Here is a 23,442-nt window from a genome sequence, read left to right as displayed (position 1 = left end):
GCGGACTGACTGCTATTAAGTAAGGAGTCCTTGAGGCACCGTTAGGGGTTAAGGGGCACTGTGGGATTTTGAATGGCACTATGGGAGCTGGGAGACACTGTGGGAGGTTAGGAGATCTGCAGCTTGCTGGATGCCCAGGAGGAGGGAGGCCATGGCCCGGCAGTGGGTCGTGGCCCCATGGTCGAGAACCAATGCAACCAATGCAATCCAGTGACACCACTTCCACCTAGGCAAGCTGTCCGGAACCCAGCTGTGATTAGTATTTTCACTCTTTTCTTCAAATGTTTATTGTTTCAATTTCTTTCAAGCTCAAATCATTGAGAAAGACAACCGAAACATCGATAAAAGACCCTCTTTAATAGTAAATAATTAATATGCAAGAATTGACTTCTGTACACTTATTCTCAAAAGGCAGCAGCCATACAAGGTTTGCAAACTCTACAGAGAAAAAAAAAAGACATCCAGACTGTCTCATTGTTTTCGATAATTCTCAATACAATATAACACAGCTGTTTGGCATTACCAAATATATTCATATATATTAATTTATATATATATATATTTATAGAGATATGTACATGTGCTGAAAAAAGTTGCAAGTGCACACTTTTAATTTTTTTTTTTTTCTTAAAGAACATCTATCGTGGGGGAAAAAAAAACCCTGTCCCAGTTGTACATATATAGTAATAGCTGTCAGGTTTCCAAACAAATCCTCCCTGTGGCCTATTATGTTTAAAGTTCACATAAATGTATTCAAAATGCACTCACAATGATGTGAAGCAGCTATAACTGTAGCAAATTGATGGTGAATTCAGAAAGTGCAGCAAACCACAGGTAAGTAATGACTTGTTTTGTATATCGTCCTAGTACCTGCAGGTTTCTGCACCTCCATTGTAAATATATATATATATATATATATATATATATATATATATATATATATATATATATATATATATATTACTCACAATATGACTTCAGCCCCATGCCATTAGAGGAGACCCATATGGGGTAGTTCTACCGAGGGAACCTCAACATGCATTCGGAGGATCATGTGGACAATAGAATTAGGAGCCCAATGCCATTAGAGGAGACCCATAGGGATGGTTTTATCAAGGGAACCTCAACATGCATTCAAAGGACTTTGTGGACAATAGAATTAGGAGCCCAGTGTCATTAGAGGAGACCCATAGGGGCCGCACAGTGGTGTAGTGGTTAGCACTCTCACCTAGCAGTAAAAAGGGTCACTGGTTCAAATCCCAACCAGGACACAACCTGCCTGGAGTTTCCATGTTCTCCCTGTGCCTGCGTGGGTTTCATCCGGGTACTCCGGTTTCCTCCCACACTCCAAAGACATGCAGGTAGGTTAATTGGTTTCTGTTCAAAATTGGCCCTAATAGATGAATGGGGACCTTGGATTGTGGGCTCCTTGAGGGTAGGGACCAATGTGAGTGTGCAATGTACAGGGATAGGGATAGGGGTAGACACTCACTCACTGGACTGGTGTCTTTATTCAACCTTACTAACTATGGGGATGGTTCTATCAAGAGAACTTCAGTATGCATCCAGAGAACTGTGAGGACAAAATATGGTAATTAGAGGAGATCCAATAATTATGGCTAATAGAATTAGAAAAGACCTATAAAAATGGTTCTATCAAGGGAACCTCAATATGCATTCAGAGGACTATTTGGACAACCTAGTTAGGAGTCCTCGTGCCATTAGAGATCCATAGGGATGGTTCTATCAAGCGAACCTCAGTATGCATCAGAGGAGACCCATAGGGATGATTCTATCAAGGGAACTTCAGCATGCATTCAGAGGACTGGCAGGACAATATCATTAGAGGAGACCCTATAGTTGGGGCTAATAGAATTCGAGGAGACCTATAAATATGGTTCTATCAAGGGAACCTCAGAATGCATTCAGAAGATTGTGTGGACAATCTAGTTAGGCTCCTCCATGCCATTAGAGACGTATAGGGATGGTTCTATCAAGGGAAACTCTGTATGCATTCAGAGGACTGTGTGGACAATCTAGAGAGGAGGCCTGTGCCATTAGAGAAGACCCATAGGGATGATTCATTTCTATCAAGGGAACCTCAGTAGGCACCAGAGGAGATCCATAGGGATGGTTGTATTGAGGGAACCTCAGTAGGCACCAGAGGAGATCCATAGGGATGGTTGTATTGAGGGAACCTCAGCATGCATACAGATGACTGTTTGGGTAATCTAGTTAGGATTCCCTGAGCCATTAGAGACCCAAAGGGATGGTTCTATCAAGGGAACCTCAGTATGCATTCAGAGGACTGTGTGGGCAATATAGGGAGGTGCCCTGTGCCATTGAGGAGACCCATAGCAATGGTTCTATCAAGGGAACCTCAGTAGGCATTAGAGGAGATCCATAGGGGTGGTTCCCATGTCGAACCTCAGCATGCATTCAGAGGACTATGTAACTAGTATAGTTAGGAGCCCCATGGCATTAGAGGAGACCCAAGGGGATAGTTATATCAAGGGAACCTCAACATGCATTCAGAGGAACTGGGAGGACAATAGAATTCATGGAGACCCTATAATTAGGGACAATAGTATTAGAGGAAACTGATGAGAATGATTATTTCAAGGGAACCTCAGTATACATTCAGAGGACTGTTTGGGCAATCTAGTTAGGAGTCGCCATACCATTAGAAGAGACCCATAGGGATGGCTTTATAAAGAGAACCTCAGCATGCATTCAGAGGACTGTGTGGACAATAGAATTAGAAGCCCTGTGCCATTGGACAAGGCCCATAGGGATGGTTCTATCAAATTAACCTCAGTAGACATTAGGGAAGACCCATAGGGATGGTTCTAATGAGAGAACCTCAGCAAGCATTCAGAGGACGGTTTGGACAATGTAGTTAGGAGCCCCGCGGCATTAGAGGAGACGCAGAGGCATGGTTCTCTTGAGAGAACCTCAGTATTCATTTAGAGGACCATGAGGACAATAGAGGAAACCCTATAATTGGGGACAACAGAATTAGCAGAGACCCTATAAGAATGGTTCTATTAAGGGAACCTCATTATGCATTTAGAGGACTGTTTGGACAATCTAGTTAGAAGTCTTTGTGCCATTAGAGGAGACCCATAAGGATGGTTGTATCAAGGAAAGCTCAGCATGCATTCGGAGGACTGTGTGCACAATTAGAATTAGGAGCCCAGTGCCATTGGAGGAGATCCATAAGGAGAGTTCTATTGATGGAACCTCAGCATGCATTCAGAGGATCGCATGGACAACACAATTAGGAGATTTCAATCCAAGACCCACCATGAGTGCATTCCTATTAGGATGACATGATTGGGGAAAACTGTGTCTGACAACACGTAATAAATATACCAATAATAACAATTATGTCAACTTTAATCAAATAGGTAATATGATTTGTTTCTAAACCTAGCAAAGCCAGTTTGTGCATACAACAAGTACAATATTTTTTGTGATAGTTGTCCTTTAAGGATACCGTCCATGTGTTTTACATGTAACATTCAGGATTTTTGTTGATTGGACAAGGCACAGAGAGTACAGTATACAGCCAATAACAGCTTCTGCTGATTGGTCTTGAGGCTGAACAACCAAGTTGATGCCAAAGGAGCCTGTTTGCTCAACGCTCTGTGGCCCCCATTGACGTCAAGGGGAGGCGTAATATGTTATTCCCCAAGAAAGTTCGCCAATCTTTGAAATCTGAAGTTATTGAAAGTTTCTTGTGTTCCACAACCTAGAATTTGTGAATAGAGATTCTAGAGCATTCTCCATAACCATATGAGACCATTATATTTAACAGTTCAGCCAAATGTCAGATACCCAGGAATTGAGCCAGAATTGTAGTAATGTAGGATAAGTGTCATTATTTTTCAGAACCAAAGAAAATTCTATCAGGAACTTAAAATAACCAAAGAAAAAAAAAGAAAGAATCAACATTTTACAAACATCGATTGAATGATTATTGTGCATAAAGAATGGTAGAGGGGAGACCATTGCATACACCAAGCAGAAATGGTCTACAGACTGGTGGTGGCTGGGATGAGGTTTTCAATGCTACAGAATCTATTTTGTACATGATCAGCTGCTGGAATGACTGCAGGTACAGAACAAGCCTTGGGGTCCATTCACAGCTGACCTGTTTGCTGTGTGGCCTCTAAGCACATTATGTCTTGCGTTGACATGTGTTACGTTAATATAGCCCATGCAATGCACCAGGGCAGACAAGAGAATGCGCCTGCAGAATTTTTAGGGTGTAGCACACTACAAAAGCACAGTAGTGCACTACAGTGCGTGCAATGCATGGGCACGGGAGAGGTGGCTATGGCACCACAGCACACGTTAGGTGCAGTCAATCCAACCATGTATCTTAAGGTTCATGTTTGGTCTTTACTGCTCTTCAAGGCCCCTCAGCTTAAATAATTTCCCTTAAAACCCAAGAAGGTTGGGGAAGGCTAAGCTTGACTTTTAGGCAGAGTTACCGTCGTCTGATTTCCTCTACCAATATTCTGCCCCAAGTCTCTCCACGCATGTTGCGTCTTCTCCTATCATCTGAAGAACTATTGCAAAACATTGAAGATTGGACATCCTGTGGTGATACTCAACAACACAATTTCTTCTCCTATCATCTGGCCTCTCATAACCTTCCACTGGACATTGGTCTGTATCCAGAATCACAATACGTTATTAACCCCAAAAGGGAAATGTATTATAAAATATTGTATCTAATCGTATTGCTGTCTCCATTATTCTGCACATCACATTGAGATTGTACGATTTCCAGGTTTGTTCTATACTTGGAAACATTTTTTGAGGTTGGTTCTTTTTCTAGTGATTTATATTAATCTTCTTCAAGTTTAAATAGTTCCAGAGTATCAGTGATAGATGGAGTAGACACCACGTCCCTATGCATTGTACCCAATGAGGTTACTGCCCTTGGGAATAACGATGTATTAAATGGGGCTAACCCATCCGAATATTGAAGTTTGATAAACTTGGAGAACATTGTATCCACCTCCAAAAAAAAATTGGATTTTTTTAGATGCTAAAAGCTCTCGGGAATGGGGACATAGAATCAATCCATTGCTTTCATACATATATGAAAAATGTTTTTTTCCAATAAAATCAATCCCCAAAGATAATTATCCCACCCACAATCATAATGATCATGTGAAGAGAATATTGTCAAGTAGACATATATGTTAATCATATATTTTAAATTACAGCAAGATGTGTCTCTGTTCCTGAGAGCTTTTGACCCCTGAAAAGTCCCAATTTTTTTTTTTTTTTAAGCTGGATACAATGTTCTTCACGTTGGATGGGCCAGCCCTATTCAATACATTTTTCTTATTCTTAAAGCTGAAATCCAGAAATTCAGCTCCTTTGTAAAAGTAAAGGCACACTATGCATCTAAAGAGGTGCATGAGATCTCCTGGGCTTATCTTTATTACTTACATCTGCCAATTATTTTGCCCTAAGACGGCTATCACTGTATTTCCAGGTCACTTCAGGTCCAAGCAACTTCAACATTAGAGTCAGTGCAGCTGCTATGCACAGCCTGCACTCCTAAAAGATGGATATTGCTGTATTTACATGATGCTTCAAGTCTAAGCATCTTCAACATTAGAGTCAGTGCAACTGCTATTCCCACCCCTCCCCTCCTATCCAATCACAGAAGCCTTCCACAAAACTCATTCACAAAATACAAAGGCTTCTCTGAATGGACAGCAGAGGGGAGGGGCGGACACAGCTGTCTTTTGTGCCTCTCTTACAGCCTGCACTCCTAAAAGATGGATATTGCTGTATTTCCAGGATGCTTCAAGTCTAAGCATCTTCATCATTAGTCAGTGCAACTGCTATTCCCACCCCTCCCCTCCTATCCAATCACAGAAGCCTTTCACAAAACTCATTCACAAAATACAAAGGCTTCTTTGAATGGGCAGCGAGGGGAGGGGCGGACACAGCTGTCTTGTGTGCCTCTCTTACAGCCTGCACTCCTAAAAGATGGATATTGCTGTATTTCCAGGATGCTTCAATTCTAAGCATCTTCAACATTAGAGTCAGCGCAACTGCTATTCCCACCCCTCCCCTCCTATCCAAACACAGAAGCCTTTCACAAAACTCATTCACAACATACAAAGGCTTCTCTGAATGGGCAGCATAGGGGATGTGGGGGGGGGGGGCGCATAGCTGCTCTGTGTGCCTCTCTCTCCTCTCTTACAGCCTGCAGTTTCAGTGTATGCTCGGCAGAGCCATAAACCTGTCAGATGGAAATAATAGAGATAAGTTCAGGAGATGTCATGCACCTCCTTGGACTTAACTCATAGTGTGCCTTCACTTTTTTACGGCTGAATTCCTGGAATTCAGCTTTAAAGACAGCCACATCTAACAACCAATCAGAATTCACTCTGCTGAAGTGTGACCAGTTTGAGACGACTCCAGTTTTATTTAGACGTGCACCTGGCTGAGTATCTGCTTGATTTTGTGTTGACATGTTTTACATTGTTGGGTTTGCTACACTCAGGAGGACATTCATGAACAAGAATATTCTGAACACTGTTGTGATTGTACTGTATAGGAATGGATGTCTTGTAACCCTGTAGCTGGTAGAATTACAAATAACTGAGGACCTTCTGCATAGGGTATGTAAGGGCCTTATTGCCTATAGAAAGCAATACATTTTCCTTCTTGTGTAATGGAGTGCAGGATGAGGGAATGAATGAGAGAATAGAGCCACTCGTTATCCACAAGACTAAAATAAGGACAGGGGTGTCAGAGAGCAAGGAAGTGAGACGTTCTGTTTGGAAAATAATAATCGATATTTCTATGGAGCAGACCATTCAATATTTATACCCACACTTTAAATAATGGATGCAGTTTTTGTTCTACAGCACATGTAACAACTACAAAGCCCGTGGGCTTAAAATGGGCGTTTCATATGGCCCTTGCACTTATCCTGCAGCTGTGGCACCACCCTCTTCTCAGCCCCCACCTCAGAAATCACCAGCAGAGAGGAGGACAGACCTCCTCCTACAGACCCTGTGTTCCTCTGTGCAGTGGTGGAAAAGCTCTTCTCAGTTACCCCCCCTCCACCCGCCAGCTCAGCAGTCAGCAGCAGAAAGGAGTACAAAACTCCTCCTACAGATCCTGTGTTCCTCCCTGTAGTGCTGGACAAGCTTTTCTCAGTTATCCCCCGCCATCTCAGCAGTCAGCAGCAGAGAGGAGGACAGATCTCCTCCTACAGATCCTGTGTTCCTCTGTGTAGTGGTGGAGAAGCTCGTCCATGCCCCCCCCCCCCCGCCATCTCAGCAGTCAGCAGCAGAGAGGAGGACAGAACTCCTTCTACAGATCCTGTGTTCCTCCCTGTAATGCTGGACAAGCTTTTCTCAGTTATCCCCTGCCATCTCAGCAGTCAGCAGCAGAGAGGAGGACAGATCTCCTCCTACAGATCCTGTGTTCCTCCGTGTAGTGGTGGAGAAGCTTGTCTCAGTTATACCCCCGCCATCTCAGCAGTCAGCAGCAGAGAGGAGGAAAGAACTCCTTCTACAGGTCCTGGGTCTCTCTTTGCAGGTGCAGCACCCCCTCATCTCCGCCTCCCCCGGTCTCAGCATTTAGCAGACACCGGCAGCTGACTCCTGACCTCCTTTGGACCTCCTCCAGACTCTGTACTCTTTGATTCCGAGCTCCACCCCCAGCTTCTTCCCAGCACCAGCACTGTGATGGGAGGGAGAATGGGAGACCCTTGACTTCTGATAGCCATTATTAAATATGGTGAAGACTAGATACATGTATATAATCTTACAGATACAACCGGCCCTTTGAGGGTAACCATAATGCTGATGCGGCTGGTGATGAAATGTACTTTGACCCCCCTCCTCTAGAGGGCGTGTTATAGATTGCATCCTGCATTGTATCGCTGGCACCCGGCGGACTCCTAGAAAAGTCCATGAAAACGGGTATATTATAAAATGGTCTGCTCCAAAGAAATACGAGACTCCGCCCCTCTAATTGTGACGTCGTCACCCATCTAAGAGTTTACTGGAAATGAGATCCATCACTACCGGGACTTCAAGTGCCATCAAGGCGGCCATTTTGAACTAAACGATTGCAGAAGCCGCTTTCTCATTTCATTCTTAGTCACACTTTGAATCACATTCTAGAACCTTCGCCCTCGAGACCCGAGTCCAGCATGTGCCCGTATCTGATGAAGTGATCCCTGCTCTGATCCCTCATTCGTTACCGCAAACCAGCCGATCGACCCACCAAATCACGAGGGTGGACTGCTTATTAACAATGATCACATACGATATTTGTGGGTTTTTTTGGGAAATATCGCATTCAATAATAAAAATCCATTCATCAAAGTAAAATATTGAATGTGAGGCAAATACCACAAAAAAATTCACTAAAAAGAAACACAAACATTGGATATTTATCTCATGGTACAAACAATCGATATATTAGGAACTCCGCCAGGAAAATAAAAGTATAAAATGTATCAATGTGATCTCCTGATCTCAGGAATGGAAATACATTTCAACATTTCACTAGAGGGCGCTATTTCTATGAATGGAAATACATTGTAACATTTCACTAGAGGGCGCTCTTTCTCTTAATGGAAATACATTGTAACATTTCACTAGAGGGTGCTCTTTCTATCAGGGGAAACGCATTGTAACATTTCACTAGAGGGCGCTCTTTCTGCGAATGAAGGCACACTACATTCCCATTCATGCTTGGCACTTTTACCACCCCCCCCACCTGCTACCCGCTTTGGCTGCAGAGGCAGCAGCCAGGGGTATAAACATACCAATACAGGAATTATACCTCCTGTGGTGCCCACTGTTCGGGCCCCATTCAAGTGAATGGGGCTGCTCTTCAAGTGCCCTGTAATTGCATGCAATGCTGTGGGGTGCTTGTGCGGGGTCCAATGGGGTTAAAGCAGGTGGTGGAGAGGCAAGACAACTCCTCCTCACTGCTTGTCGGATACTCTCTGAAGAGCAATCTGAGCGCAGATTGCTCTTCAGAGAGCACCATACATGTTAACAGCTGATGGCCTCGTTCACACAAGCGGTTAAGGGGTCGTAAAGCCCCTAAGAATCTCAAAAATGTTTAATTTAAATTTTTTTTTTACTGAATTTACTATTTTTTAAAATAAATTAAGCATTCGATATTTTAAGGCAAAAATGTATGCGGGTATTTACCTCTTAGTGAACCGACCCCCCGTGTATGTGTCGTAAGGTGATGGTAGATTTTCATAGAAGGACACCTATAGCCATAAATTCCAGGCCATGGGACGTAACGGGCACTATCTGTAATAGATGGTCACCTATACACATATGTTCCAGGCCATGGGATGTAATGGTCAATATCAGTAATACAAGGTCACCTATAGCCATAAATTCCTGCCATTGGACGTAACGGTCACTATCTGTAATAGATGGTCACCTATAGCCATAAATTCCGGGCCATGTGACGTAACGGTCACTATCTGTAATAGATGGTCACCTATACACATATGTTCCAGGCCATGGGACGTAACGGTCACTATCTGTAATAGATGGTCACCTATAGCCATAAATTCCGGGCCATGGGACGTAACAGTCACTATCTGCAATAGATGGTCACCTATAGCCATAAATTCCAGGCCATGAGACGTAACGGTCACTATCTGCAATAGATGGTCACCTATAGACATATGTTCCTGGCCATGGGACGTAACGGTCACTATCGGTAATAGAAAGTCACCCATAGCAATACACTCCAGGCCATGGGACATAACGACAGCACTATCTGTAATAGACAGCCACCTATAGATATACGTTCCTGGCCATGGGACATAATGGTCACTATCTGTAAAAGACGATCACTGATAGCCTATACATCCCAGATCATGGGACATAATGGTCACTATCTGTAAAAGACGATCACCGATAGCCATACGTCCCAGACCATGGGACATAGGGGTCACTATCTGTAAAAGACGATCACCGATAGCCATATGTCCCAGGCCATGGGACATAATGGTCACTATCTGTAAAAGACAATCATGATAGCCTATACATCCCAGGCCATGGGACATAATGGTCACTATCTGTAAAAGACAATCACGATAGCCTATACATCCCAGATCATGGGACATAATGGTCACTATCTGTAAAAGACGATCACCGATAGCCATACGTCCCAGACCATGGGACATAGGGGTCACTATCTGTAAAAGACGATCACCGATAGCCATATGTCCCAGGCCATGGGACATAATGGTCACTATCTGTAAAAGACAATCATGATAGCCTATACATCCCAGGCCATGGGACATAATGGTCACTATCTGTAAAAGACAATCACGATAGCCTATACATCCCAGATCATGGGACATAATGGTCACTATCTGTAAAAGACGATCACCGATAGCCATACGTCCCAGACCATGGGACATAGGGGTCACTATCTGTAAAAGACGATCGCCGATAGCCATATGTCCCAGGCCATGGGACATAATGGTCACTATCTGTAAAAGACAATCATGATAGCCTATACATCCCAGGCCATGGGACATAATGGTCACTATCTGTAAAAGACAATCACCGATAGCCATACGTCCCAGATCATGGGACATATCGGTCACTATCTTTTACGAATGATTAGAAGAGAAGAGATCTTGGGGTCCATCCATCTTGGTTGACTTTGACTTCCTTCTAGACCTAATAAAACCAAACCTCTGGAAAGAGAATATGAGGCGTGATCTGATGCCGGAACACAAAGCCTCCCCAGGACGGACGCTACTGGCGGATAATTAGAGATAAAATATTGTTGGAAGCCAGTCAGCCAAACCTTTCTTCCTGTCTGGGTGACTCTCACCAACAAATCATCTGCTTGCACTAAATATTTCAGCACCATCTGTCTTCCTGGCTGGAGACCACGTCGATGTGACCTCTGAATTCGCTCTCTTGAAGGTCACGCTGGCAGATCTCCGTAGAGCGTGTTCGGAGGATCCAATGAATACATGCGTTGTGAATGACTCCGAGCAGAACGTAAATGAGTTGTGAAATACTTTGAGCAGAAAATAAATTGGTTCTGAAATACTCGGAGCATAAAGTAAGGTTTTCCCCTCCTCCGGCCCCCCCGGGAATGGAACTGAATGCGTACATTAGTCCTTACACATGGAGGTCCTTAAAGGTGCGTGAGGAGCGAATACTGTCTACATACAGGATGAGGACACTTCCAGATGATTGGTCTTAGCAATTCTTTTGGGAAAATGAAATTAGTCCTGACACCTGTACAACAACTGAGACGGCCATTCTGTGGGATGAGTAGCCAATCAATTAATTAGAATCTATTCGCTGCAAAAATGATAACACATTATCAATGTACCTAAACCTGAACTGTTCCAACCAATCAGATTCTCTCCTTTATTTCCCCATTGCTACATTTTATTATCTTGAAGTGGTTGTAAGCCCTCCATATACCCAGTGAAGTGACTGGCCTCGGGTGATACACAGAGATGAAAGAAATCCTCCTATGTAACATTGTACCTGTTTATCTGCAGCCTTCTCTCCTCTACAGCCTCCTAAAGCACACATTTGTCATAGTTTTTCTCAGGTCCAGAAGGCAGGGGGCAGGCAACTGATGTCACACACAGCACAGCGGGGAGCTGAGTGCAATCTAAGTAGAAAGAAAGGAAACACACCCCTCTATGCAATTTTATAGGGAACACGCCCAGTTGTACATGTTTATTTGGATGGCACGGTGGTGTAGTGGGTAGCACTCTCACCTAGCAGTAAAAAGGGTCGCTGGTTCTGATCCCAACCACGACACCCCCTGCCTGCGTGGGTTTCCTCCGGGTACTCCGGTTTCCTCCCACACTCCATAGACATGCTGGTAGGTTAATTGGCTTCTGTTTAAATTGGCCCTAGTATATGAATGTGAGTTAGGGACCTTAGAGTGTAAGCTCCTTGAGGGTAGGGACCGATGTGAACGCACCATGTATATGTAAAGTGCTGTGTAAATTGACGGTGCTGTATAAGTACCTTAAATAAATAATATTTGCAACTTTCTCTCTTCTTTACAGCCTCCTACAACACACAGCTTAAAGGATTTTTCTCAGCTCCAGCAAGCAGGGGGTGAGGATCTGGTGCCACACACTGCACAGCATAGAGCAGAGACCTGGGTGTAATCTGAGACCTGAGTGAAAGGAAAGGACACACCCCCCTGCACAATTTGAAAACATGCAAAATTGTAATTGTTTATTTGCAGCCCTCTCTCCTCCACTGCCTCCTAAAACACACAGTTCAAATGATATTTCTCGGCTCCAGCAGGTGGGGGGGGGGGGGTTGCAGCGATCTGATGTCACACACTGCAAAACATGGTCACACACTCCCTCTGCACAATCTCATAGTGCATAAATTGGGGCGTTTTGTATTTTATCTTTTTCTGTACTATTATATATATAATTATTTTTTCTTTACTAGAAGGCTTGTGCTCCAAGTGGACAGCATCCCTTGAGGAAGCCCAGATTGAGGCCGAAACAAGTTGGGAACTCCATGAAATTTGCTGTATCCGTAAGGATTGCACCCTTGCTGTACTTGCTGTGGAACTGTTCTTAGACAACTTTTCTTAATCATTGTTCAAATCAATTATTTATAATAATTATTATTCATAAAAATCCCACATGTATGCCTAGATCTATCTCATAGGACAACATGCACAGTTGAGGTTGTCAATCACCTGCTGTGTGCTGGAGGAGGGAAGGGCCACACCCCACAATTCTGTGCTGCTGGCATAGCCCGTCGGAGGTTACTCATACAAATAGCAGAGGGAGGAGAGATCAGATAGGAAACACACTTGGTGCTTTGGGTGGAGGCATAGAGCAGAGCGCTGAGTGTAATATGAGACCTGAGTGGAGGGAACGGACACCCCCTCCCCCCCCTGCGCTGTCTCATAGGGAAACATACACAGCTGAGGCTGTCAATCTACTTCTGTGTGCTTGGAGAGAAAGCCTGCCCCATCAAAATGGCGTGTTACTCGGCATAGCCGAGTGAAGTGACTCAAACAAATAGCAGAGGGAGGTGAGAGCAGATAGGAAAAACACACTTGGTGCTTTGGGTTGAGGCATTGAGCAGAAATCTGAGTGTAATCTGAGATCTGAGTGGAGGGAACGGACCCCCCCCCCCGGCACAGTTTCATAAGGAAACATACACAGCTGAGGCTGTCAGTCAACTTCTGTGTGCTGGGAGAGATAGCCTGCCCCATCAAAATGGTGTGTTCTCAGCGTAGCCTATCAGAAGTGACTAAATAGCAGAGGGAGGAGAGAGCAGATATGCTTTGCTTATTTTTCATTTCGGAGGTTTACAACCACTTTAAGGAAGAAGTGTTTATGTTGCCCAATAGGGCTCATTAATTCCAGTTTCAATTTTGATTTTTGGGTTGGTTTTGAATTTGATTGTTGCCTATGGGGGGCAATGTAGAAGAGTTTTTTTTTGGTTTTGTAGAACTAAGGCTGCACTGGCAAATGAAAGCAAGCATTTCATTGGTTGGCCTGAGCAGCAAGAAACAGAAAAACAGTTCTTTCGTGCACTTTGATAAACCATCTTGAATAGTGTCTCATATATATATATGAAACATTTGGGTGGGTTACTTCAAATGCTCCTCCGGTTCTCAATGTAGAGATCAGTGTCAAGGTGGACTCCCCATATTCCACCAATATCCAATAGGCAAAACGACGGGACACGTTCTCCAATGCCAAATGTTTTTTTTATCAAATGCTCTTCAAAGCACTAAATGGTTACATGTTACTGTATAGTTAGGACCATCATACCATGCTCTTCATCAGGCTTGGTGCCTCCTAACTGTACCAGCTAAGACCATCATACCATGCTCTTCATCAAGCTTGGTGCCTCCTGAGTGTGCAGCTAAGACCATCATACCATGCTCTTCATCAGGCTTGGTGCCTCCTAACTGTACAGCTAAGACCATCATACCATGCTCTTCATCAGCCTCGGTGCCTCCTAACTGTACAGCTAAGACCATCATACCATGCTCTTCATCAGGCTTGGTGCCTCCTAACTGTACAGTTAGGACCATCATACCATGCTCTTCATCAGGCTTGGTGCCTCCTAACTGTACAGCTAAGACCATCATACCATGCTCTTCATCAGCCTCGGTGCCTCCTAACTGTACAGCTAAGACCATCATACCATGCTCTTCATCAGGCTTGGTGCCTCCTAACTGTACAGCTAAGACCATCATACCATGCTCTTCATCAAGCTTGGTGCCTCCTGAGTGTGCAGCTAAGACCATCATACCATGCTCTTCATCAGGCTTGGTGCCTCCTAACTGTACAGCTAGGACCCTCATACCATGCTCTTCATCAGGCTTGGTGCCTCCTAACTGTACAACGAAGACCATCATACCATGCTCTTCATCAGGCTTGGTGCCTCCTAACTGTACAGTTAGGACCATCATACCATGCTCTTCATCAGGCTCGGTACCTCCTAACTGTACAGCTAAGACCATCATACCATGCTCTTCATCAGGCTTGGTGCCTCCTAAACTGTACAGCTAAGACCATCATACCATGCTCTTCATCAAGCTTGGTGCCTCCTGAGTGTGCAGTTAGGACCATCATACCATGCTCTTCATCAGGCTTGGTGCCTCCTAACTGTACAGTTAGGACCATCATACCATGCTCTTCATCAGCCTCGGTGCCTCCTAACTGTACAGTTAGGACCATCATACCATTCTCTTCATCAGGCTTGGTGCCTCCCTAACTGTACAGTTAGGACCATCATACCATTCTCTTCATCAGGCTTGGTGCCTCCTAACTGTACAGTTAGGACCATCATACCATGCTCTTCATCAGGCTTGGTGCCTCCTAACTGTACAGTTAGGACCATCATACCATGCTCTTCATCAGCCTCGGTACCTCCTAACTGTACAGTTAGGACCATCATACCATGCTCTTCATCAGGCTTGGTGCCTCCTAACTGTACAGTTAGGACCATCATACCATGCTCTTCATCAGGCTTGGTGCCTCCTAACTGTACAGCTAAGACCATCATACCATGCTCTTCATCAGCCTCGGTACCTCCTAACTGTACAGTTAGGACCATCATACCATGCTCTTCATCAGGCTTATTGCCTCTTGAACTGTGCAGTTAAGACCATCATACCATGCTCTTCATCAGGCTTGGTGCCTCCTAACTGTACAGCTAAGACCATCATACCATGCTCTTCATCAGCCTCGGTGCCTCCTAACTGTACAGTTAGGACCATCATACCATTCTCTTCATCAGACTGGGTGCCAAGTCGGATGAAGAGCGGCGATACGTAACCATTTCATGCCTTGAAGAGCATTTGATAAAAATACATTTTACATTCGAGAACGTGTCCCGTCGTTTTGTCTAAATATATATATATAAACATGACCAAAAAGGAAAAGTGGTACGGCAACCAAAAAAAATCATCACTAAAAATAAATAACTGAAACTTCCTCCCCCGATTTTCCTTTCCTCCAATTCTATACATCGGCCTCTAATTTCTGATTGGTTGGGTCTCATTAACACCCATGGCGCGGGTGACACAATGGATGACCATGTTGTGAGAAATCTGAGTGGGGGGGGGGGGGCAAACTCTGAATTTTGGCTTTCTTAAAGATTCCTGTTCTACTGACAGCTGAATACACCGCACAACACGATTTACAAACTGAAACGACGCTTCTGTAAAGTGAATACGAACCTGGGCAACACTGACTCTGGCCAACAGTAACGGATGCTGGCAACTAGTAACACTCCGATAACCATTACCATTTGCATTGTACAATGGGAATTCAGTCCTGCAGAGACATCACACAAAATCTACATGCCAAGAATTATCATTTGTGTTGGCTATTGCATTCTATTCTCTCTAAGGCAAAGCAGCTTGGGGTAGCTGTATACAGAAGGGTGCTACTTAGCATCATTATACAGTGTAACAGTGTCCGTTTTATGGGATCATTCCTTCTCCGTTCCTCTCCCTGACCTCGAAAAACTGCTGATTTAAATAATCAAAGAGCACATTCTTTTTAAAGGTATGTCCTTTGTAGACCACAGAGAATGGGGAGGCTTTAGAAGTCCGCGCCTCCAAATTCCCTCGCTGGTGGATGGCTTTTTTTTTTTTTTCCCAAAAACCCTTTTGCACAATGAAGGTTCCTTTAAAAGAATGTTGCACGATCGGTGGACGGAGAAGCCATACGTTCTTCATCTCTGTGATCTTTTGTCATTCCCGAACTTACTCGGAATTAGGAAATACACACAAAGATTTTGCTACTGTATCCTGTTTTCTTCTCGTCTTTCCCGAAAACTTGACCGCAAACCCATCCAGGGCTGGCCGACGCGTCTTCTCAAAAGTCCATTCTGCCGGCTGTAGGTAAGTCTGGATCCTCTGTGTGAGTTTCTGAAACCAGAGACAGTTTGGTTTGTGTCCTCCCTATTTCCTCAAGTGCACAGGCCAGAGAATCCAAGCTTCCGTCGTAGGGGTGCCGTGCTTCCCACAGGTCCAAGATGACCGCCGACGGACTAGTCTTTGTCGCAAAGTAGCAGAGATTCCTTCAAAGAGAAAAAAAATATGTAAAGATAAGCAACCAGAAGACTCTACAGATAAACATTACACCATTACATATTGGAGGATTGTGGACCCTGCAGACCAAAATGGGATCCAAAATTGAGGCCCCCAAATTCATAAACTGCTGACTTCTGATATTTGTTGTTGCAGGTCCAAGAACGACTAAACACCTTGATTACTCCAGCAAGTGATTGTGTAGAACAGATCGTGATTTTTTTTTGTATCATACTTACCTAGGTGGATGTAGCATCGATCCCCCGACACCTCTAACTCTGAGAACCGATCGATCGAACACCACCGATTGCTCAGTTCTCACAGTCCCTCGATCAGCTCTGCCCCCCATGCTCAATGGAGCACTGGGCTGTGGAGGGGGTGGGAGTGGCCAGCTTAGCCTCTCGAAGGCAGAGCCAGGTGCCAGTCCAGGGATTTGGGCAGCCGCTACTCTCATGCAGATTGCTGGATCTAGATCAGGATCAGGTAAGTATGGGGGGGGGGGGGGGGGGGGTTGAAGCTGCAATCAGAAGGTTTATTTACTCTAAAGCACACTTCATATTCCTGATATGTGGCTGCTGTACCACGTACTTTAATAAATAGTCTCCTGAATGAATGAATGAATGAATGAAATACTTGTATAGCGCACAATGCGAACTGAATCGCCTCTAGGCTGTTCTCTTTGTATTACTCCCCCAGCACTGCAGTGAGTGGGGGTGGGGCGGTCAGAGCAGAGAGCATCGACTGACAGTCACCAACCCTATGTTCATAGATCACAGGAATGTAGATCGTTGTGCACTCCTATGATCCGTTTTCAGCTGACAGCGGGGAGCCCGCTGTTGGCTGACATCACAGAGCCGGTCCAGGCTCAGGAAAGATCACAACCATATTACATGCCTGGACTGGCACTCAGCTCAGCTCTGGCCCTGAGCTGATTCCACCCTCTTCACAGCCCGGGGGGGGGGGGGGGGGCTGAGTAGAGATCCAGTGACTGACAGTCACCAGCTCTCTGCTCACAGAGCTGTGAGAAGTGAGCAATTGAGAGTATTTGATCACTCAGTTCTCAGTGTTAGAGCCAGCGGGGGGGGGGGGGGGGGACAGACGCAGCCCCCACCAAGGTAAGTACGATTCTGGAAAAAAATGAAACCCTGTACTTCTCTTTTAAACAGCAACCGGAAATGACTAAACCCTCATCGCTTCCAGTTTCTGATCTTACAGAGAAGGAGGAATAACATTAGTTCTTCTCTCTCTCTCTCTGTTCAGTCCACAGGATGACACAGGTTGGAGCAGTCCCGAGGTCCCTGATTGGACAGAAGAGCTTGGGAAAGGCGATTGTAGAAGTGATTAAGCCGGCTCTATAGCCACTCTGATCACTTCTACTGTAAAGGGAATCGCCAAACTTTTTGCTACCAGGATGATGCCTGCAGGTGCATCACCACTAAAGCCCTTGGACATCATATTACATCCTATCATAGGAAATATTGATCACCTCTATGAATGGAATGCTAACCCTAAAAGATCACACCATGGAGTTTTTTGACTACCAACTAGAGTTGTAATGTGGGGTGCTCTATTCAACGGGGGGGGGGGGGGGGGGTTATGTTCAGGGCTGGTGCAAGGATTTTTGACACCCTAGGCGAAACCTCATTTTGGCGCCCCCCCCCCCCCCTCCATTAGCTCTGCCCCTGACCCCACCCCTTTTCAATGCCCATGTATATGGTGGAGATGGTGGGGGGAGATTTTTGCAGCACCCAGTCTCCACCTTTTCTTCAGCCCGTGAAGCACAGGCCCACACCAGGCTAACTGTGTAACTGCCTGTCCGTACGAGCAGACAGATACACTGACAATGACTAAAATAATAATAAATGCACATTTTTTTTTACCTTTTTGCAAAAAGATCTGCATTTATTATTTTTTCACAAAGGTGAACTTGAACCTGCACACCTCAAATCACCCCAATTCCTGTATTTTCAGCACCTCAGATCACCCCAATTGCTTCATCAATCCCCTGAACACCTGTTCCTCGCTGCACCCCCCCCCCCCCCCCACACAACTCTGTTTATCTCTGTACCCTCCCTGCACCTGTGTACCCTCCCCGCACCTCTGCTTATCTCTGTACCCTCCCCGCACCTCTGTTTATCTCTGTACCCTCCCCGCACCTCTGTACCCTCCCCGCACCTCTGTTTATCTCTGTACCCTCCCCGCACCTCTGTTTATCTCTGTACCCTCCCCGCACCTCTGTACCCTCCCTGGACCTCTGCTTATCTCTGTACCCTCCCCGCACCTCTGTACCCTCCCCGCACCTCTGTACCCTCCCCGCACCTCTGTACCCTCCCTGGACCTCTGCTTATCTCTGTACCCTCCCCGCACCTCTGTACCCTCCCTGGACCTCTGCTTATCTCTGTACCCTCCCTGCACCTCTGTACGCTCCCCGCACCTCTGATTTTCTCTGTACCCCCTGCACCTCTGTACCCTCCCCATACCTCTGTACCCCCCTGCACCTCTGTACCCTCCCTGCACCTCTGTTTCTCTATACCCTCCCTGCACCTCTGTACCCTGCCCGCACCTCTGTTTATCTTTTGTACCCCCCCTGTACCTGTGTTCCCACTGTATCCCACAATCTGCTCCCCTATAATCACCCCCCACACACCTGTTCCCCTCTGTAACCTCCCCCCCACACACACGTACCCCTCTGTCCCCCCCATACATCTGTTCCCCTCTGTAACCTCCTCCCCCCCCCCCCCCCCCACACACACACGTTTCCCTCTGCCCCCCCATACATCTGTTCCCCTCTGTAACCTCCTTCTCCACACACACACACACACACACACACATGTTCCCCTCTGTCCCCCCCCCCCCCACACATCTGTTCCCCTCTGCCCCCCCCCATACATCTGTTCCCCTCTGTAACCTCCTCCCTCACACACATGTTCCCCTCTGTCCCCCCCACACATCTGTTCCCCCTCTGTAACCTCCCCCCACACACACATATGTTCCCTGTTTCCCCCCATGCATCTGTTCCCCTCTGTCACCTCCTCCCCCACACACACACGCGCACACACGTCCCCCCCTCCCCCCACACACATCTGTTCCCCTCTGTAACCTCCTCCCCCCACACACACGTTGACCTCTGCCCCCCACACACACACATCTGTTCCCTCTGTTCCCCTCTGTAACCTCCTCCCCCCACACACATGGTCCCCTCTGCCCCCCCCCACACACATCTGTTCCCTCTCTGCCCCCCCAACACCATCTGTTCCCCTCTGCCCCCACACACATCTGTTCCCCTCTGTAACCTCCTCCCCCACATACACACACACACATGTTCCTCTCTGTCCCCCCCCACACATCTGTTCCCCTCTGCCCCCCCAATACATCTGCTCCCCTCTGTAACCTCCTCCCCCACACACATGTGCCTCTCTGTCCCCCCGTACACATCTGTTCCCCTCTGTCCCCCCCATACATCTGTTCCCCTCTGTAATCTCCTCCCCTACACACACATGTTCCCTCTGCCCCCCCCCACACACATCTGTTTCCCTCTGTAACCTCCTCACCTCAACACACACGTTGACCTCTTTTCCTCCCTCACACACATCTGTTCCCCTCTGTCCCCCCCATACATCTGTTCCCCTCTGTAATCTCCTCCCCCACACACGCACACATGTTCTCCTCTGCCCCCCCACAAACATCTGTTCCCTCTTTCCCCCACACATCTGTTCCCCTCTGCCCCCCCACACATCTGTAACCCCCCCCCCCACACACACATGTTCCCCTCTGTCCCCCCACACATCTGTTCTTCTCTGCCCCCCCACACACATCTGTTCCCCCTCTGACCCCCCAATACATGTTTCCCTCTGTAACCTCCTCCCCCCCACACACACGTTCCCCTCTGCCCCCCCCCCCCCCACACACACACATCTGTTCCCCTCTGCCCCCCCAAACATCTGTTCCTCTCTGCCCCCCCCCACATCTGTTCCCTCTGACCCCCCAATACATCTGTTCCCTTCTGTAACCTCCTCCCCCACACACACGTTCCTCTCTGCCCCCCTCACACATCTGTTCCCCTCTGTAACCCCCCCCCCACACACACCTGTTTTCCTCTGTAACCCCCCCCCCCCCACAACACACACACATACACACACCTGTTTTCCTCTGTACCCCCCCACCTCTGTAACCCCTTCCCCCACATATCTTTTCTCCTCCCCCCCCCCAAGCACATCAGTTCCTCTACGCACCCACCCCCACACCTCTGTCCTGTCCCTCTAACCCCCCCCCCCCCCCACACACACAACTCTGTCCCCCTCTGTACATAATGCAATATGAACCTGACAGCAGTAAAAGTTTTTTTTTAATTCAGTTTTACTGGGTGCTGTTTTTTCACTGCCTGTGCGAACGCCATGGTAACCTCACTCCAAGCAGAGCGGCGCTGCTTCCTGTCCTCACAAACTATCTTGACAGTCCAGGAGAAGGAGGGTGGGGAAATTCGCGCCAATCCCGAACTTACATGCAGCCGGGGGCTTCCATCTCATCCGGCCGGTTCCATGTATCCTGCAGGCAAGCACTTCAGGGCCGGCCGGTGCTCTGCTCTTTGTCCAAGCTCTCTCCCCTCTCCTCTCACTGCCGCCGCCGCCGCCGCTAGGGAACAATAGAGACCCGCGTGTGGTGGTACAGAGACAGGTCACACTCACTGGCAGTGGCACTGTGATCATCAGGGGGCGCGCAGCGGCGCAGGGGATGTTTTCTTTACTTCCTTTATAATGGATACAGTACCCCGCCGCCGCTGCACTGGCGCCTCTGATACTATATGGAGGAACTCGGAGCAGAGCGGCTGCTTGTCAAGTTAATTGCTGAGGGAAAGAGGGAGTAAGATCACCAGCGGCCGGGCGCCCTAGGCGGCAGTGCGCCCTAGGCGGCTGCCTTGTTTGCCTAGTGGTAGCGCCGGCCCTGGTTATGTTATACGTAATTACAGATGTCACAATCAACAGAATGATTAAACAGAATCAAGAAGGTTGCCTACAAAAAAAGTTAATCTTTCTCCAGAATTCCAAATAAAAAATAAAGTTCTACAAAAAGGTGTTGGGCTGTGGCACTGTCTAAGCCCTGGCCTCCATCCAGATACAGATCAGGGGCTCTGTTTTTTTTTTTTTTTTTTTTTTTTTTTTTTTATCCCTCCCTCCCCACCCCTCTCACTCGGTCCCTTCCCCGGGCCTTTTCCATTTTTCCTACTCTGTCTTGTTTTCCCCTCTTTCTGATTTTTCCCTTCTTCTTTACTGACAGTCAAGTAGCTTTAAATAACCTTCAGTTTTTCCAAATTGTGTCCACGGTAGCCATTTATATTGATATCTCCCTTCTAGGTTATCCAGTTTATAGATTGTCTCTTCAATATTTCGTGTCCTTTCTAACCTTTCTACCCACTCCTTCATCGAGGGGGGGTCGGGTTTCCTCCATCTACGCGGGATCAGTGCCTTAGCAGAGTTCAATAGGCAAGGAACCAGGGAGTACCCATACTCTCTCTCTCCTTTTTCCGAGTCGTGAAATAAGCAAACCCATGGGTCTCTTCTAATCCCTTCCCCTGTTATTTCAAAGATAGCTTTTATAATTTTCTCCCAGAATATCTGTATCTTGGGGCACTCCCACCATATATGAGCAAAGGTCAGGGGCTCTGTTTGACCAACGCTGAGAAAATCAGACCAAAAAACTCCTGAGCAGCGTGTGTAGAAGACTTAAAGAAGATCCATTGTTCATTACAATTTATTCTTATAGTTCTGCCCCCCTATTGACAAAGTACTTGTAGTTCTTTGTTCCACAACGTCCCCTTCCCCTCCTGGTGCTCTCGATCTTGACAACACCTATGAAGGAGACGGCCGATTCATAAGTGCAGCTGGTCTCGGCTGTGAGTAGTTTCTCAAGACAAGCGGTGGCAAGAGGGATGCAGGACCTGACACACCACCCGTCCCCTCTGCATTTCTCTTGCCATTACCTGTTTTAGGAAAATGTTCAAATCCGAGACAAGTTGCACTTGAATCAGCCGTCTCCTTCATAGCTGTTGGCTGGCAGAAGGGGAGAGGGGCAGGTCAGATCTCTTGACCAGGTTAGAAAGCACTTAGAGACATGGGGCAAAGTATTACATGTACAGAACTGCAACAAATTCTAAAGATAGATCTTCTTTAATGTAAACCTGTGATTGCAGGTCAATCCAACAGGTTTACTTCAATGCCTGCCAGGGACAAGGGGTGGGCAAGAGGAGCAGCTGCCCCGGGTGCAGGGAAGCAAGGCAGGAAAGAGCAGGGTTGTACACCCATTCTACAATATGTATTAACAGTGGAGGAGAGGGCGGGGTGCAATTCTGGATCCTTGCCCTGGGCATTGGACAACCCTGTCCCGGTACTGATGCCAGCCCCAACAGATGGACATACTCAGAAAGCAAGCTGAATTATCTCTGTACAAGCTCCAAGTTGGTCTTAGAGCTTATACAGCTCTACTACAGGCTACATGTTTTGATATTACCTTGAGATAAGTCAGTGCTATAAAAGAAAAGCTTCTGAATTCTGACAGCTAGTTTGGGAGGTGGGTGCCAGGTGCCGTGTGGGTGCTATAAGACGTGAGCAGATGGAGAAGAAAGGTGTGATTATTAAAACACAATCAGATTTGTTCTTGCAATGAGTCTGCTGACACTTTTCTCAAAATGCGTAAGACTGGAATCAAACCTCGCCACTAAATGCTACTCATCCTGCTATGGTATGAGGAAAGAAATAAGGGTAGAAGAGTCCAGGGACCCTTTAACTTCATGGCCAAGTTCACCTTGAGGCACTGTGTCTGTGAGGGCATAAA

The 23,442-nt window shown here is 46.5% G+C and overlaps 1 protein-coding gene across 1 annotated transcript in view; it reads right to left on the bottom strand.

The window, feature by feature from the left end:
- Positions 1-336: 336 nt before the first annotated feature.
- The window catches only part of UNC5D (unc-5 netrin receptor D), a 1,128,748-nt gene continuing 1,105,642 nt past the window's right edge, over positions 337-23,442 (bottom strand). The window contains 2 exon segments of the mRNA XM_077484820.1: positions 337-16,429; positions 16,432-16,604. Of these exon segments, the coding sequence (XP_077340946.1) occupies positions 16,323-16,429; positions 16,432-16,604 (280 nt within the window). The 3' untranslated portion in view covers positions 337-16,322.

Source organism: Lithobates pipiens, unplaced genomic scaffold, assembly GCF_037356315.1.
Source record: "Lithobates pipiens isolate NorthernLeopardFrog02 unplaced genomic scaffold, aLitPip1_a1.2 Scaffold_162, whole genome shotgun sequence".
NCBI lineage: Eukaryota > Metazoa > Chordata > Amphibia > Anura > Ranidae > Lithobates > Lithobates pipiens.
The sequence above is the reverse complement of the archived record's forward strand: the minus strand, read 5'-3'. Positions and strand labels throughout refer to the sequence as shown.